This window comes from Barbus barbus (assembly GCF_936440315.1).
Source record: "Barbus barbus genome assembly, chromosome: 2".
Classification (NCBI taxonomy): Eukaryota; Metazoa; Chordata; class Actinopteri; order Cypriniformes; family Cyprinidae; genus Barbus; species Barbus barbus.
The window spans coordinates 24,273,135-24,288,748 of record NC_136730.1 but is presented as its reverse complement, the minus strand read 5'-3'; the positions used below and the strand labels follow the sequence as shown (position 1 = coordinate 24,288,748).

Below are 15,614 nucleotides of genomic sequence, written 5' to 3'. Positions count from 1 at the left end.
TGACTTGGTATGAGGTTGGTTCAAAATAAAAAAAAAAATTTATTTTTTATTTTTTTTGGATGTAGTAAACTACTTTTGCCATGTTGCTGTAGCTTAGCTTGCTACATTTCCCAGGGCTGTAGCTTTAGTGTAGTGAAGCTTCATTTAATGAGGAGTAACTGTTAGCTTAGCTCACTTCATTTTCCAAGTAGCTTACCCAACACTGCGTATATTATGTATAACACTACCACTATTAAGCAAGTGCCAAGTGTTTTTTTTTGTTTATTATTCAACATGAATAAATTCATCATGGGTGCCAAAAGTGGCAATACACTTGATTGTTATCTTTTATGCAATGACAATTGTGCTACTATTAAGGCTAATTTAGTTGGCGAATTTACTACTTTCCTTTCCAAAACATTTGCTTTCTTTGCATTTTAAATGATTTTACACTGCAGTAGGCAAGTTTAAACAGATGGACATTTAAACTTATAAACAACCAAGGACACTTCTACAAGGTAAAAGAATCATTAACAATTTTGTGCATTGTTGGCATACTTATTATACAACACACAAAAATAAGCTTCGAAGTGAATCCAATTGATCGGTTCCCTGGAAGCCAGCTCATCTACACGATAATGAAACATGACACTCAACAACAGAAAGAATGCTGAAGCGGACTGATGCAGATACGAGTCGCAAACTATGAATCCATGACAGCTCAAAGCTTGTTCAACACCTAATATATCAACATCCGACATTAAGTTAAGTAACTTCTTTAGTGCATAAAAGCAATTCTAAAGGTGTTCTTAAACCCTTATGGCCATTAGGTAATCTGAACAATCTTTAAGAGCTTTGGATGAGGGATGCACAAGGCAAATGTATTGATTTCATGAAGATAAAAGACTTAATCTTCACCAACCCCCCAATGGAAATTTTATTAAATAAATTCAAACTCTTTAGCCTGATATATTTATTAATTTTTATATAAACCTCAACTTGCTTATCACATCCTGTCTCTATATTTTGTTTCCGTCCCTTTCCATTACACCCATTCTTTCTGTTACATTCGCCTCCAATATGTTTTTTCTACATTGCTTTCTCATCTCTCTTGTCAGCAACACTTGACATTCAATCTCCCAAATCTGTGATGAAAGGCAACTTCATTGTAAATTACTTGCGCTGTAATAAAACAGCACCAACATTCAGTGGGTAACAATACACCAAACAGAAATTATGAACACCATAAAAAAATGAAAGCAAGAATGATGATCATAACTCTCTTATTGATTTGCTTGCTGAGCAGATGCAGTTCCCCAAACATCTTCATAATGCAAGCATAGAGCTCTGAGGTTACAATAATCACTCACCGGTCCAGCAGTGGGATACCACAGACACACAGCACAGAATTACACTGCATTAGGGTATTATGGTTGCCTGGAGTGACAGAACTAAGATCAGTGTACTATTCTTCAATCTTGCATTGGCTGGAGCAAGGAGATGCAAGGAGCATGGCTGACATGAGAGCAGTTTGTGCAGTGAAGATCCAAAGCAGCACCAATAAACTTTAATAGCCTAAGACAAGCACTCTCAATGCTGCAGTGCTAATGGCCACAGCCTAATGGCACTTTTGTTTGTTTAGTGTGTTTGCAATAAGGATTATCAAAACATATAGCTCCCAAACAGCATCAACCAGTCTAATTATTTGTTTTTTCAGAAACAGGATACACAAAACAAAATATACACAAAATTGTAAATAGGCCTACATACATATTTAAACTTTGAAGGAGCTCTTCACTATACTAACTTAGAAATTCCTGTGGACTACCCCTATACACAGTAGCCTGTGTTAAAAAACTGCTAGAGGGGTATAATCACTCATCCGCCTGTGTGTGTGTGTGTGTGTGTATGTGTGTGGCTGTGTGCATGATCAGCACAACCAAAGGTGCGACACTCGTAAATCTGCTCCAATTTTACTGCAGACAGTATGTTACATCAACACATTAAGGGTCTTTCTAATCTGCCATTACAGAGAGCACTGAGGGGCTATTGAGACTATTTAAAAACATTGTTTTAGTTAATGCGTCTAAATAATTCCTAGGTAACACTGAAAAAATGTGTTCCTTGAATCTACATGCATAATGCATAAATGTAATTACTCTAATTTAAATGCAAATGTATTGCACATACATATATGTGCCATATTTGAAGTAAAAAGAGCAGGTTTAAACATGATCAAAATTAAATTACACTATTTATGATACATGCTCATCCATACATATACAGTGGACACTCTCTCATAGCCAGCCACTAGCAAGTTTGATACTGAATTTTATTTTTTATAAAAAAACAAATCACCAGTTATATTACTACTAAGTTTGATCACATAGCCAAGGGAAGAAACAGTGCTCAATATTTATTTTATTCATTTATTTTTTAATAAAACGCCAAGGGTAGTTGTTCTCTTTACGAAAACAAACTATTGTCAGTAGCATTAACCTGATTAAAAAAGTAAGGTTTTAAACTAATCAACCAGTTATCTTTTATCAAGTGCACCACACCACTGAAACATTTATAAAAGATAAAGTTATTTAAATATTTGTTGCATAGCCACTTACTCTTTATTAAGGTTTATAAAGACATTCATATAAAGCCACAATTTAAATGTCTACAAAACTAATTTCAAGCATTTAAGAATAAACCTTATGTTTATAAGGTTAATATATATAAACCTATGTGTGAAACATAAATTTAGTCAAGTGTGTTAGACTGATAAACTGTTTAGGTAAAGTGGCAAAAAAGGTCAATTCATCACTACTCAGTAGTGAGACAGTCCAATTACAATATGCGTAAAAGCTTATAGTTAATTAAATTCAACATACATTAGAGAGAGTTATTCCAAGAAACAAAGACCGTTGTCTAAGTAAGTAAATATTTAATCCATTGTAGGAAGAAAAAAAATCACTTACTTAAGCCCTGGAATGTCCAATATATTTGTGAGGCCTGTCCAGTTTATGTCCAATAGCTGAATGAAAAAGAGAGAATCAAGCATATAGATAACTAAAACACACTGCTAACAGAGAAAATACAGGTATATCTGTTCAGAGGAGAGAAACGAGCACAAACCAGATAATACAAAAAGACAAACAACAATAAAATGTCTAGACATGCCTGAGGCTGTAATTTAATATCAACATGGATGTTAAGTCTCACTAAAGCCAGCACATAAATAACAATACTATGTACTGTTTGTGTACTGTGTGCCAGAACATAAACAAGAAAGAGGGAAGGATGGAAAGAAAGTACTGAAATAGAAACCATCCATTATAATGGGGATAGATGTAATATAAAAATGTTCTCTTAGCCTCTTTTCCGCTGTGAATTTCAGTGTCGCCCACACTGCAGAGGAAACAAATGAAGAGAGGCCACCTCTGCAGTGCATCACAAACTACAGTCAGACGTCAGGACACTGGACACCTCACACAGGACTCAAACTCAATGAGGCTGGTGTAGGAAAACTCAAAGACTTCATTCAGAAACAACAGCAGAATGTGATCTAGAATCAGGCAGAGCTGTGATAACCTGCTGTGAAATTAGCCCTGTTACTAATCTGGTACTGACAGACTAGAATCTGGGTCACTGACGCTGACTGTCTGCCACTATATGCACGTGGTAGAACTGTTAAGATCATTTTATGCTATTTAGAGAACCTTTAAATAGAATCTCAATCCTGCAGCTTTACAAAAGACAACCCTCTTTAATAACTTTCTCTTCCTTTATAACTTTTTTCCAATTATACTGCATATCAGTTGTACTCCCCAAAGTTCTTATGTTTTATTGCTGTTGGATCTGCTGCAATGATTGAGGATACCCTCCCTCGATTAAATGCGTCTTGAAAATGATCAAATATCCTTCACTAAAGTTGAATTCATGGAGTGTGTGAAAAAAGATATGGTTGGTCAAGGATGATCTTTGTGGTTTTATGAGCACATTAAAGGGGTGGTTCAATGACAATTCTATCAGCACCTTCTTGTTGTTCCAAACCTGTATAACTTTCTTCCGTGGAACATAAAAAAGATATTCTGAGAAATGTCTCAGAATATGTCCATACAATGGAAGTCATCAGGATCCAATGCTGTTTGGATCGCAACCAACATTCTTCAATATATCTTCTATCATGTGCCACAGAAAGAAAACACACACACAAAACAAAATTCAGGTTTGGAACAACATGAAAATAAATAGTTTGTACTATCACTTTAATATTAAACAATGCTCAGAAACATACTTACATGCTTACTTGTACTTCCATTCAAATTCCCACACAATTAGAACAACAAAAGATATAATATTCTGGAATAAAAAAAATATTTGGACCCTCCCTGTGTCAGGATCCTGGACTGTTTTGTTGTGGTTTTGCTCCTCATGTGTTCACTGTGACCCAGTTTCTCCCCAGTCTGATTGTGTTTATTTGCTCCAGGTGTGTCTCGTCGTCTTCCCCAATTACCCTGTGTTTATAAGCCCCAGTCCTTTCAGTTAGTGTTTGTCGGTTCTTGAACGTCTTTCCCTGTGTTCCTGTGGCTCCTATACGTGTGGACTATTAAAGATCGTGATTTGAAGTACTCCTCGCTCCCTCGTCCCTTGCTCCTTGGTGAAGTGTGACAGAAGAACCGACCAAAAACAGTTGCCCCTGCGTCTACCCTTCGTTTTGTTTTCCGTTTTTTCCCTCAGTGTTTTTATTTCCGTTGTGCCCCATGGATCCCTTTGTCCGGCCTGAATTCTTCCTCCTCCTGCTGGAGCAGGGGGACCGATCTCTCGAGGACCATACACGACTGTTCCTGATGTTAGCTAACACCACCAGCTACCAGGACGACGCGCTGAGCGCAGAGCGCTGTCGTCCGAAGATGGTCCTCGAGAGGATTTCGCCGCCTTCGTGGAGTGGACTCTGGCGAGAAACCGATCGCCCCTCAAAATCTCCCCTGAGGATGATCTCGCTAGATCCACTCCAAGCCCAGCCCACCATCTCCCCACGGTGCGGAGCACCAGCCTGAGCCCACCGATGACGGAGAGCCATTTCCCACCGCGATCTGCGAGCCAGCGCGAAGCCGAGTGACTGAGCGGATGATCGCCCCGGAAGTTGAGCCCAACCCGTCAGACCAGGTGCGAGAGCCGGCGTCAGTGCCCATCACGAGGGAGCAAGCCGTGGACGGTGTGAGCGTGGAGTGGAGCTCCGCCCCCTGCACCGCGGCTGAGGGTGAGCTGAAGATAAATCTGGGACTGCTGGACAGAGGAGGCATCCGATCCTCCAGTGCCTGCTCCTCGCAAGTGCCCTCCAGTGTCTCCGCTGGTCCCGTCCAGCTCTCCTGCGTCTCCGCTGGTTCCGTCCAGCTCTCCTGCGTCTCCAGAGCGCCTTCAAGTGCCCGCTCCTCCAGAACCGCGCCTCGAAAATGCCCACCCTCTCCTGCCTCCTCCACCGCTGTCGTCTGGCAGCCCTCCCCCGCTCACCCTCAGCCCCCTACCTGTACGGTGCAAGCCCCGTGGGTCTGCCAACCTCCAGCGTCGCCGGGGCTGGAGTATCCCTCACCTCCGCCTCCAGCTTCTGTGGCCTTGGGCTCCTCCACCACCTGCTCCACCGCCATTGGTCGGCCCCCTGGAGTCGGTGGCCATCGCTCCTCCATGGCTCCTCCCTCGGTCAGCTCCACCGTGGGCCATCTTCACGGCTGTGGCCTGGGACCAGCTGAGCGCCTCCTGCTCCGGGTCCCTCCTGTCTCTTCCCTGGCTCCTCCCTCGCCTCCCTGGTCTCTGTCTGCCGGCCCCCTCCAAGGTGTCCGTCCTCCTCCTGAGCCACCTCCCTAGTTCCCACCCGCCCCTCCCCTTTGGATGTTTCAACGGTGCGAGGACGCACCTTCCGGGAGGGGGGGCGATATGTCAGGATCCTGGACTGTTTTTGTTCCTCGTGTTCACTGTGACCCAGTTTGTCCCCAGTCTGATTGTTTATTTGCTCCAGGTGTGTCTCGTCGTCTTCCCCAATTACCCTGTGTTTATAAGCCCCAGTCCTTTCAGTTAGTGTTTGTCAGTTCTTGAACGTCTTTCCCTGTGTTCCTGTGTCTCCTACGTGTGTGGACCATTAAAGACTGTGATTTGAAGTACTCCTTGGTGAAGTGTGACACCCTGCTCGTCTTTTACCTCTTTAGTTCTTGACTTGTTCCCCTCCATTTCTACAACATTTGTAGATATCTCAAAGTCATTTAGCTGCCCTTGGACAGACTGCAACATATAGCTGATGGAAGTAAAACTAATTCTTTCTAGATGTTTTCTGCATGCACTAATTACGAGGACTCTATGATGTAGTTTGAAAAGTTAAAATATTTCCTGCTGTTTAAAAAGAACCAAGTCACTGCCCACTCAAATTCCACACTGGCTTCTGATCTTATGCCTTTATCTTCTTTCAGCATTCACAATCTTATCTGATAGCGGTCTCATCAGATGTCCTTAAAACACTCCTTCTTTAAGATCCTTTCTTCCTAAAACTCATCCAGGACGTTGTATGTATAGAAACATTGAAGTTTGTAAAAAAAAATAATCTAAAGCTATAAATGTAATACATATAGTTGCAAGAGCTGAATAACTGCAAACAACAGCATTTCAGAGATAATGCTCCTTTGTATGCTGTAGTGAAATATAGGTGCAGGACAAGAGGCAGCAAAAGTGAAAAAGGGAATACATGTCCACACACTGATATCACAGTTCCAAACTTTAGCATTTTTGTCTTCATCAGACAAAAATGCAGGCAATATTATCAAGGAAGTAATATTGTTCTTAACTCACTGGCTTCTTGAGGAAGAAGAGGGAAAGAGCACCAACCAGCGGCATATTCCCCAAAAGTGGCTCAAGAATCACCCGCAGAACTCCATGTAGCTATTCAGACATGCGGCCAAGCACATACACAGAGAGAGAGACAGACACATCACATTAAATTTTGAAACACTGGTAAGGATTCTCACTAGAGGTTTGGTGTGTACCTTACTCCAATATCCTCAATTAAAAAAGCTAAAAAAAAAAATTGGCATTCACCAGATTATATTAATGAAAGCATTGCTGCCTTAATTAGGAACAACCCACTTCATCAGCCTTGGAGACCACAAATGGAATGACAGAACTGTGTTTCTTAATCATTGTCTTATTTTCCTGTAAATAAGACATTAAGTTTTGATATATTATGGAAATTTGTATCTCATTTGAATTTATTTTGTTCTACTGTTATTCTTTTCTGGAAAATGAGAAAAGATTTTTGGCGTGAGAGAGCAGTGCTGTCAAACTAACCACAATGCGCCCCAGGCTGACGATGAATGTGTCAGGATCCTGACACTGATACATTTATTATTTTGCTTGACAGCACTCCACATACTCTGTAGTAGACATTTCACCTTCACAGCCATCACTTCAGCTCAGAGCAACAGAATCATGCTTCAGCGTCTGTTTTGAACAATCCTTCATTACCAAAGAGCTGCTAATGAGAACAAATAACTCTAGGGAATGTCCTGTCTCAAGTAGTCAATTATGAAATCATAATATGTGGAAGAGGTTATACAAGGTCAATGTATATATTAATCTGGTGGTGGTTGAGGAGATTCCCCCCTTCTATGTAAAGCGCTTTGAGTACCCAGAAAAAGCGCTAAATAAATGTAACAAATTATTATTATTATTAACTGCTTTTTCTGATGATTTTTCTTTTCTATTTTTCTTTCTTTCTTATTTGTATGTAAAGCACTTTGAATTGCAATTAAGGTGTTATATAAATATATAAACCTTAATTTGAATTTCGTGACATGTAAAACACAAAGATTCATTACATGTTTATTATATTATTGAACATCTTTTACCAGTGACTAATTATTTTATAAGTGCTCTTAAAGCCATGAAATGTGCTATTATTGTTTTTCTGGAACTAAGTTTCCATAAAGCAAAGATTGCAGCCTCAGACTTCCCTGTGTAACTATCGTAGAGATGAATGGGAATGGGAACAGCTCTCTCCAGGTATTATAGACCTCCTTGCCATATAGTAAACAATACATCATACATAAAAACAGCATGCTGTCACACAGAGAGTTTACTCTGCTATGCATTTAATGCAACAGAATGAAACAAGTCCATAAATCATGTACAAAACGGTCATTGTGTGAGCATGTGTGTATATATCTGATCATGCACTACAAACAGTACAAGGGCAATTTAGTATTTGGTTACACGTCTCTCTATAAATACACACACACCCTTTCTGTCAAAATAAAAATAGGCTCCGTTCTACAGTCGACTGGATTCCTTCCATGAAACACGTGGTTGCATCACAATATAGGAAAGAGCTTCCCTGTATCCAACAAATGAACTCTCTGGCCTTGGCTAACATAATCCACTGGGTCATGGAGACAAACTCAATGGAAGATGCCATACATAACAGAGCTGCTGTGTATCTGTTGTGAACAAATAACAGTGTAATCCTACTGCTGTATGCGGCACAAGAGCGGAGCATATCACTCCAAAATGTTTTATGAGAATATATAACAATATACCTGTATACTTTTGATCCCTGCTCTACAGTAGTACCTTTTGACATCCACATCGATTTCAGTATTCCCAACATAGCTATAAAAGAAAAGAGAAATATTGAAACCTGTGGGACAAGCAGAAAGTTAAATAAAAGATCAAAAGATGTCAGCATAGCATATATAATGTGATGTCACCTGATCTGAAGATCCATGATGATCTGCCGTTTGTCCACGTTCTCAGAGTAAACTTTGACCCCATTGATTCTGAGAGGCTGTGACAGAGATGAACACAGATGTCCCGTCAGGGGTTGACATTTCTTTAACCAGCATGCATTCCTCCACAGAGCCCTGACAACATAAACTATTTCCATCTGACAGCTGGTCAGCTTTTCCAAAAGGTTTAAATTTCTTACGTCAACCTTCCTATTCCTGATGCAATATATAGCTTTTTAGTGCAATGTCATTTTAGTTTTAAGTAGTTAAGCAATATCTTATCCTCAATAAAATATGCAAGAAGGTCTTATACCGCAAATCACATACACAGTCTTTGAATGAAACAGTTTTATAGACTAATCAATTTATTGATATAAGCCTATTTATAGTATCAGAAATTATACTGTATTAGCTTTCAATCCACTTATTTATACATTTCCTCTGGAAAAATTATGCAAACTGTTTATTTGTTTAGAAATTTTACTTGCCGTAAATCCCACTGTGAACTGTTGGCTGCATAAGCCAAATACATGATTTTCACAATGAAATGTTTACAGAGGCTTATAAATTAATGCTTAGTTACATTTGCAGAGTTGTATGAAATATGTACGGTGTCTTAAAGCAGTTGTCTGCTGAAGCACAGTCTTTTCTGACTATTCAAAGTCTTAAAGAGCAGAAAGACTTCCAACTGCAGTAACTAGGCGTACACACAAAAACACCAGTACAATCTGACTGCCTCAGATTGGGTGGCTGGCCATTTGCCTGACTAGAGGAACAACAAAATGAAAAAAAAACTAATAAAGTAAATAAAATAACAAACAAAATATAATGATAACAAAATTATGTGTAGTACGGATAAGTAGTAGTACTGAAAAATCACATCAGGATTGTCGAACACTTGCTATGCAGCTAATCTTAAAATGGCTAGATGTATTAATCTATTGGTCATCGAAAGTTAGAGATCATAAAATTATATAATGTGTATAATTCTTATACAAGACAAGAACAACAAAATGTCTAGATGAGCTACACTAAATAAATATATAAATATATAAACAGAAATAATCTACACAATATAGAATAAAGCTAAAATATTCCTAATGTGGCTATACACACATACACACACACACAGACACACACACAGACACACACACACCCACAGTTGCATGCGAAAGTTTGGGAACCCTTTGCAGAATCTGTAAAAATGTGAATTTTAACAAAATAAGAGAGATCAAACAAAATGCATGTTATTTTTTATTTAGTACTGTCCTGAGTAAGATATTTTACATAAAAAAAGTTTACATTTAGTCCACAAGACAAAACAAATAGCTGAAATTATTAAAATAACCCCATTGAAAAGTTTGGGAACCCTTGGTTCTTAACACTGTGTTTGGTTACCTGGATGATCCACGACTGTTTTTTTTTTTTGTTGTTGTTCAAAAGTTTTCTTTGAACAAAGGCTCTTAATGCATCGTGTTTCCTTCTGGAGCGTCAGTGAATGTTTGAACCTTTTTTAATAGTTGTGCTTAAGTCCCTCAATGGTCCTCAAGTGTGAAAAGACGGATCTCAAAATATAGTCGATGCTGGAAAGGGTTCAAATATGCAAAAGATGCTGGAAAACTGAAGGTTCTGCAGGACCTGGAGGATTTTTCTGAAGAACAGTGCTCAGTTTAACTGTTCAGAACAAACAAAGGACTCATGAACAACCATCGTGAAAGAAAAAACAGCTGTGGATCATCCAGGTAACCAAACACAGTGTTAAGAACCAAGGGTTCCCAAACTTTTGAATGGGGTTATTTTAATAATTTCAGCTATTTTTTGTCTTGTGGACTATATGTAAACATCTTTTATGTAAAATATCTTACTCATGACAGTACTAAATAAAAAAAATAACATGCATTTTGTATGATCTCTCTTATTTTGATAATATTATTCACATTTTCACAAATTCTGCAAGGTGTTCCCAAACCTTTGCATATATAAAATGTGGCCGCATGTGGACTCAGTGCTAAGCCATGGTGGAAGCCAACTGAAGTTATTCCCTTTCAACATTCTACTCTTGGCTGAATAACCGGATATGTTAAATCACAAGCTGACTGAGAGAGAAAGGAGCCAAAAACATGTATGTAATACGTTGGTGTCTATAAATTGTGAGGCAGACTCGGCCAAAAACAGTATGACTGATGTTATATTAAACATCGTGAACAAAGATTTGCATGTTCTCTAATAGGATGCACTTTGTAAGCACTTTGTTGAACATTCATAGGCAGTGAGAACTCTGCAAGCATACATACCTTATCTCCAAGATCGATCTTGGTAAAGCTGAATGTACTGAGTTGGGCATTGGCTTCTTTGATAGCTGGCTCGATTGTTTCTTTAAACAGCTTCTCCACAAACTGACACACATAAGGCCACATCTGTTTCACTGTCTGAAAGGCAAAGAGTGTACCTGCTCAGTTCTATGCAAATTGAGGCACTTAGGGCATCTTCATTTCTTACTACTACTGACTACTGACTGAAAAGCTGCTCTGAAACTCATTAGTTACCAGAAAAGTTTTAACTTTGTTTGCTACTCTCTTGACTACACTTGCTAAAAACAAAATCTTCAATATTTTTTCCACAACAAGGTTGTGTGATACAAGGTTCACAGTTTTCATTTAAACAAACTGGAGGACATGTTGTAACTTGACTAATTGCAAATACTCTAGGAGGCATCAAGAAACACGACAACAGAACAGGCAGCCATACTGGGATTGCACAAACAGAATTATTTAAAAAAATAAATGTATCATATGTCTGAGAGCAAAGAAATAACATCTAAAACCTTTTAAATAATTTAGAGATGCAGCAAAATAATGAAAAAGAGACAGGATTAATTATAACACATTTATGAGCTTCAAAATGCGTGTGTGAAAGTTTATAATGTAATATTAGTAGGATACAGTACTGTAAGAGTTTTTATCCTTCTCAGTTTTGTCATGTTTAAAAACATCAGTGATTCTGCAGTGTTTCATGTAAATAGTTTTGCATGGTTTTGAATGTTGCAGACATACTTTGCAGAAGCATGAGGCCATTCAGGTAAATAAATTACGCCGCTGGGCAAAATGCCAATGAAATATTCAAATCTGGCATGTTGTTTGAAGGCTGGGAGCCACTGAAGGTATATGTACAATGAATATTTAAAAAAAGGCACTGATTTTGACACAGAGGGTGAAAAATGGTTGCTACATGTAGTGTAACAAGAGCAAAGCACACTTGATTATAGCACCAGTGTACAACCAATGGCACCCCACCCCCCCTCGTAGCGAGCGAGAAAGAGAGCAAGAGAGTATCAGATTCCAGAATATTGACTGCAGACACATGTATACGAGAGTGCAGGATGATGATTACTTGAAATTATTAAGGAACAGGCAATTATTATCTAATAATTATCTCACCTTATTTAGCCACTCAACTCTCTCCACATCTGGATAATGAACCTGGTGGAGAAATAGACAAATGTATCATATTAATAAAAGAGAGACGGAACAAGACTGCTTCTGTAAATGTGCTGCAGTGTCTTTGAAGAAAGCCCTCAGGCTTTCTACACACACCCTTGGTTCACAGATGGTATGAAAAATAAACTTTCAGCATATGACAAAATAAAAAGACTGTCTAAATATGTCAAAGGTTCCCTTTTCCCAAATGTGGCACCCATGTGTGTTCTCTCCTTTTCTTTCACTTCAGTGGTATTATCATGTCTATATGTAGAGCAATAGGATCAGGGATGAGCATAGCTGCAGTTAAATCCCTGTATGTGTAAAATGCTTAGCCTGCGTTTGTTTCATGCAGTGGGAGGGAGCAAGATGACACACTAACAGTGCACTTTTTTCCTTTCAAGATGACACACTAACAGTGCACTTTTATTCCTTTCCAGTGCCATACAATAAAATTAAATTATGTCATTGGGATCCAGCGTTGTTTTGGACCCCACTGACTTTCATTATATGGACAATAAAGTTTCTTCAAAATATCTCCTTTTGTGTTTCACAGAAAAATAAGTAATACAGGTTTGGAATGACATAGTCTCACGTAGCCAGATCTTCAGACTGATGTCAGAAGGTCTGAGAATCTTGGACGCTTTAAATGGTCAAGGCCGCCCAAGAGGCAATATGACAGACAGGTAAAGCAATCATGTTTCGTTTTGTGCCGCATTATGTTTAGGGGCTTGAAAATGTCCCCACAATGTCTCCACGACCGGTGTGTAAAACCCTTGGACGTATTTTAAAGTTTCTATGCTGCAAACTTTACATATTTCTTATATTTTTGAAAATCCAGCGTTTAGTTGACCCTGATAAGCGCTCACTGTCACAGTTGTAAAAATGATGGCTTTCTTCTTTTGTGATGGGGTTTGGCATCACGGCATCTTTGTTTCCAGGCGGAATGTTAAGGAGCGCGACACACACGTCTCCCGGAAATCCTGTATAATTGAACCAATCAGATGACGACTTCAAAACTCCCGAAGTGTTTCCAATTTTGTGCGCTTTCAGACGTTCAGCCAGCTGTCTATGGGCATGACATCTGAGGCTAAGACTAGGAATGACATGACAGTTAGTAAATGATCTCAGAATCAGAATCGGGTGAACTACCCCTTTAACTTATCAGGTATCAAAAAAACTTTTTTTCCACCCAACAGGCACTGTGACGCCACAAAGAACTTCTGAGACTGGCTACGTTGACACTCCATGCCTTATTTTGCTCAGATGCAATTTTTTGTTTGAACGTTCGCATATTTTTGTAGCCAATAACAGATTCAAGTGTGAACTGGTCCTGAACTAACCCACATGCACAAAAGAACAGCAAAGACATCACACAGCAACATGCTGTCATACAGAAGTAAATGTGGGGGCCACTGAACTCAGTGTTTATCCATGCATCTATAAGATGATGTGCATCAGGAGCCAGCAAATTTGTGAGCAGGCAATAGTGAGGACAAGGATGAGGAGAAAGAGAGCAAAGTTTTTCCTCATATAGTCTTCCCTCAAGTTTTGATTGTGTAGAGCTGTAACTGTAATACTTCTTCTATAACAGCTCCACTGAATAGCTTTGCAGCTTTCTTCCACATTCTGGTATGTAATTTTTTTTGCAGTGACTCCTGTCAATGCAGAATTTTAATGAATGTTAATCATAAAACACTCAATGATTTATGATATGACCATTCAGACTGAGGTTGCACTGCAAAATATCAGACCTCTATCTGACTTATGACTGAAAGTGGCCTAAACCAGAATAAAAGAAAATCAGATTTTATGTGGTTTGTGCTGTTCACATTGATATAAAAACTAAACCAGATCTGAGTCTATTAATAAAACAAAATAAATAAACAGGATTTTGGCCACTTTTGCCTGTCTGAATGTAGATTTACTGACCACAAAATGCCCTTGTAATTTAACATCTTACAACTGAAACTTTAAATGACAAACAAATGCCACACACAAGCAAAACAAATGTATAGGGCACATTTGAATCTCATCACTATGGCAACACAGCTGCAAAACCATAAACGCTTCTCTCCAAAACATTAAGCAAAAGCTGAAAGGAAAATCTCAGGTAAACCGCATCAGGTTACCTGAGAATACAACGCGATCTCAGCCTGAAAATATAAAGCGTTTGTGGCACCTATAAAGCTAACCTCCTTCTATATGTCCTATAAAAGTAACATTGTAATCTCAAGAGGCAAAATGGGGGAGTGTGACTTCCTTCTGCAGTGCAATCACTCTGAATTTATTTTAATCGCAAAACAATGTTGGTGCACAGCACTTTCCTCAGCAAGCTCTCCCACTGACATATTCTAGTATAACCACCAGTCAGGGCAAATAGGTTTTGACACAGCTAGAGCTACTACACCCAGCACTGGACTTTGGGTGTCCCTCCAAAATGAATGTTGACTCATTTGTTTAGTATTAATGATATGTAGGAAAGACACTGAAAGTTCCCATGGTAACTGTGTTTCTATGGTCACTAGAGATCTCTGAGGATTTCTCTACATGGACAAGACCATAGACAGATATCCATGAGAATGTTCCTTTAAAAAAATCTGTCTAGAGATGAGACAGATTGTAGAGTTACCACAGTAAGATGTAGAGATGTAAAGACTATAGATTCCTGACAGAAACATAATTTGATGAGAATGTGATAATCTGTGATGTAAATGGTTTGTCTGTTTATAAATAGCCATATGAGATGAAGATGTCATGTGACACTAAAAACTATTTTTTTTTAAACTTGCTTGTGATCACTGTTGCATATTAAGTAATAAATATATTATATAAATAAATAATAAAATAAATAAATAATATAAGTTATTACATGTATTTACATATTTTGTAACATGCAACAACATATACTTTGAACTCAGTAATGCATGTAACTAGACATTAGTGTAGCAAGCTTGAATCTTTTAGGCAAGAGATATAACACGTCTCTGCAAGACCCATGTCATTTAAGACTAGGGCTGGGTATCGAGTTCAATACTTTTTAGGCACCGATCGAATTGCCTCGATACCACAGAGTATCGAAAAACGTCTAGTCGTTCGGTACCAAATTTCGATACCTAAGGGGTTAATCTCATAAACGTCAATGAGCCAATAAGCCTGCAGCACTAGGTGTGTTTGACTAGAAGTGACGCGGTGCTGATTGATCAGTGTTTGACATCCGCGAGAGCGATTCGAAAGCGCACGGAGCAGTCTGCTCTCTATATCACGCAGTTTCGCTTACTTGACACAGACTGAAGCTCGCGTGACATTTCAGCGTCTGCCGTCTCACTAAATGAGGACATAAACACATGAACAACAGCTCCAGAACTGCTCAGAGTCACTTCATGTGCATTTTACCGTT

General features: G+C 38.8%; 1 protein-coding gene across 3 annotated transcripts in view; it reads right to left on the bottom strand.

Moving 5' to 3' along the window:
• The window catches only part of esyt2b (extended synaptotagmin-like protein 2b), a 33,570-nt gene that overhangs the window by 14,888 nt on the left and 3,068 nt on the right, over positions 1-15,614 (bottom strand). For all 3 annotated transcript variants that reach the window (XM_079440985.1, XM_079440986.1, XM_079440987.1), the window contains exons 2-7: positions 12,176-12,217; positions 11,033-11,167; positions 8,721-8,797; positions 8,550-8,622; positions 6,808-6,897; positions 2,949-3,004 (exon numbers count right to left, since the gene is read on the bottom strand). In XM_079440985.1, the coding sequence (XP_079297111.1) occupies positions 2,949-3,004; positions 6,808-6,897; positions 8,550-8,622; positions 8,721-8,797; positions 11,033-11,167; positions 12,176-12,217 (473 nt within the window). The remainder of the gene's footprint in view (positions 1-2,948; positions 3,005-6,807; positions 6,898-8,549; positions 8,623-8,720; positions 8,798-11,032; positions 11,168-12,175; positions 12,218-15,614) is intronic.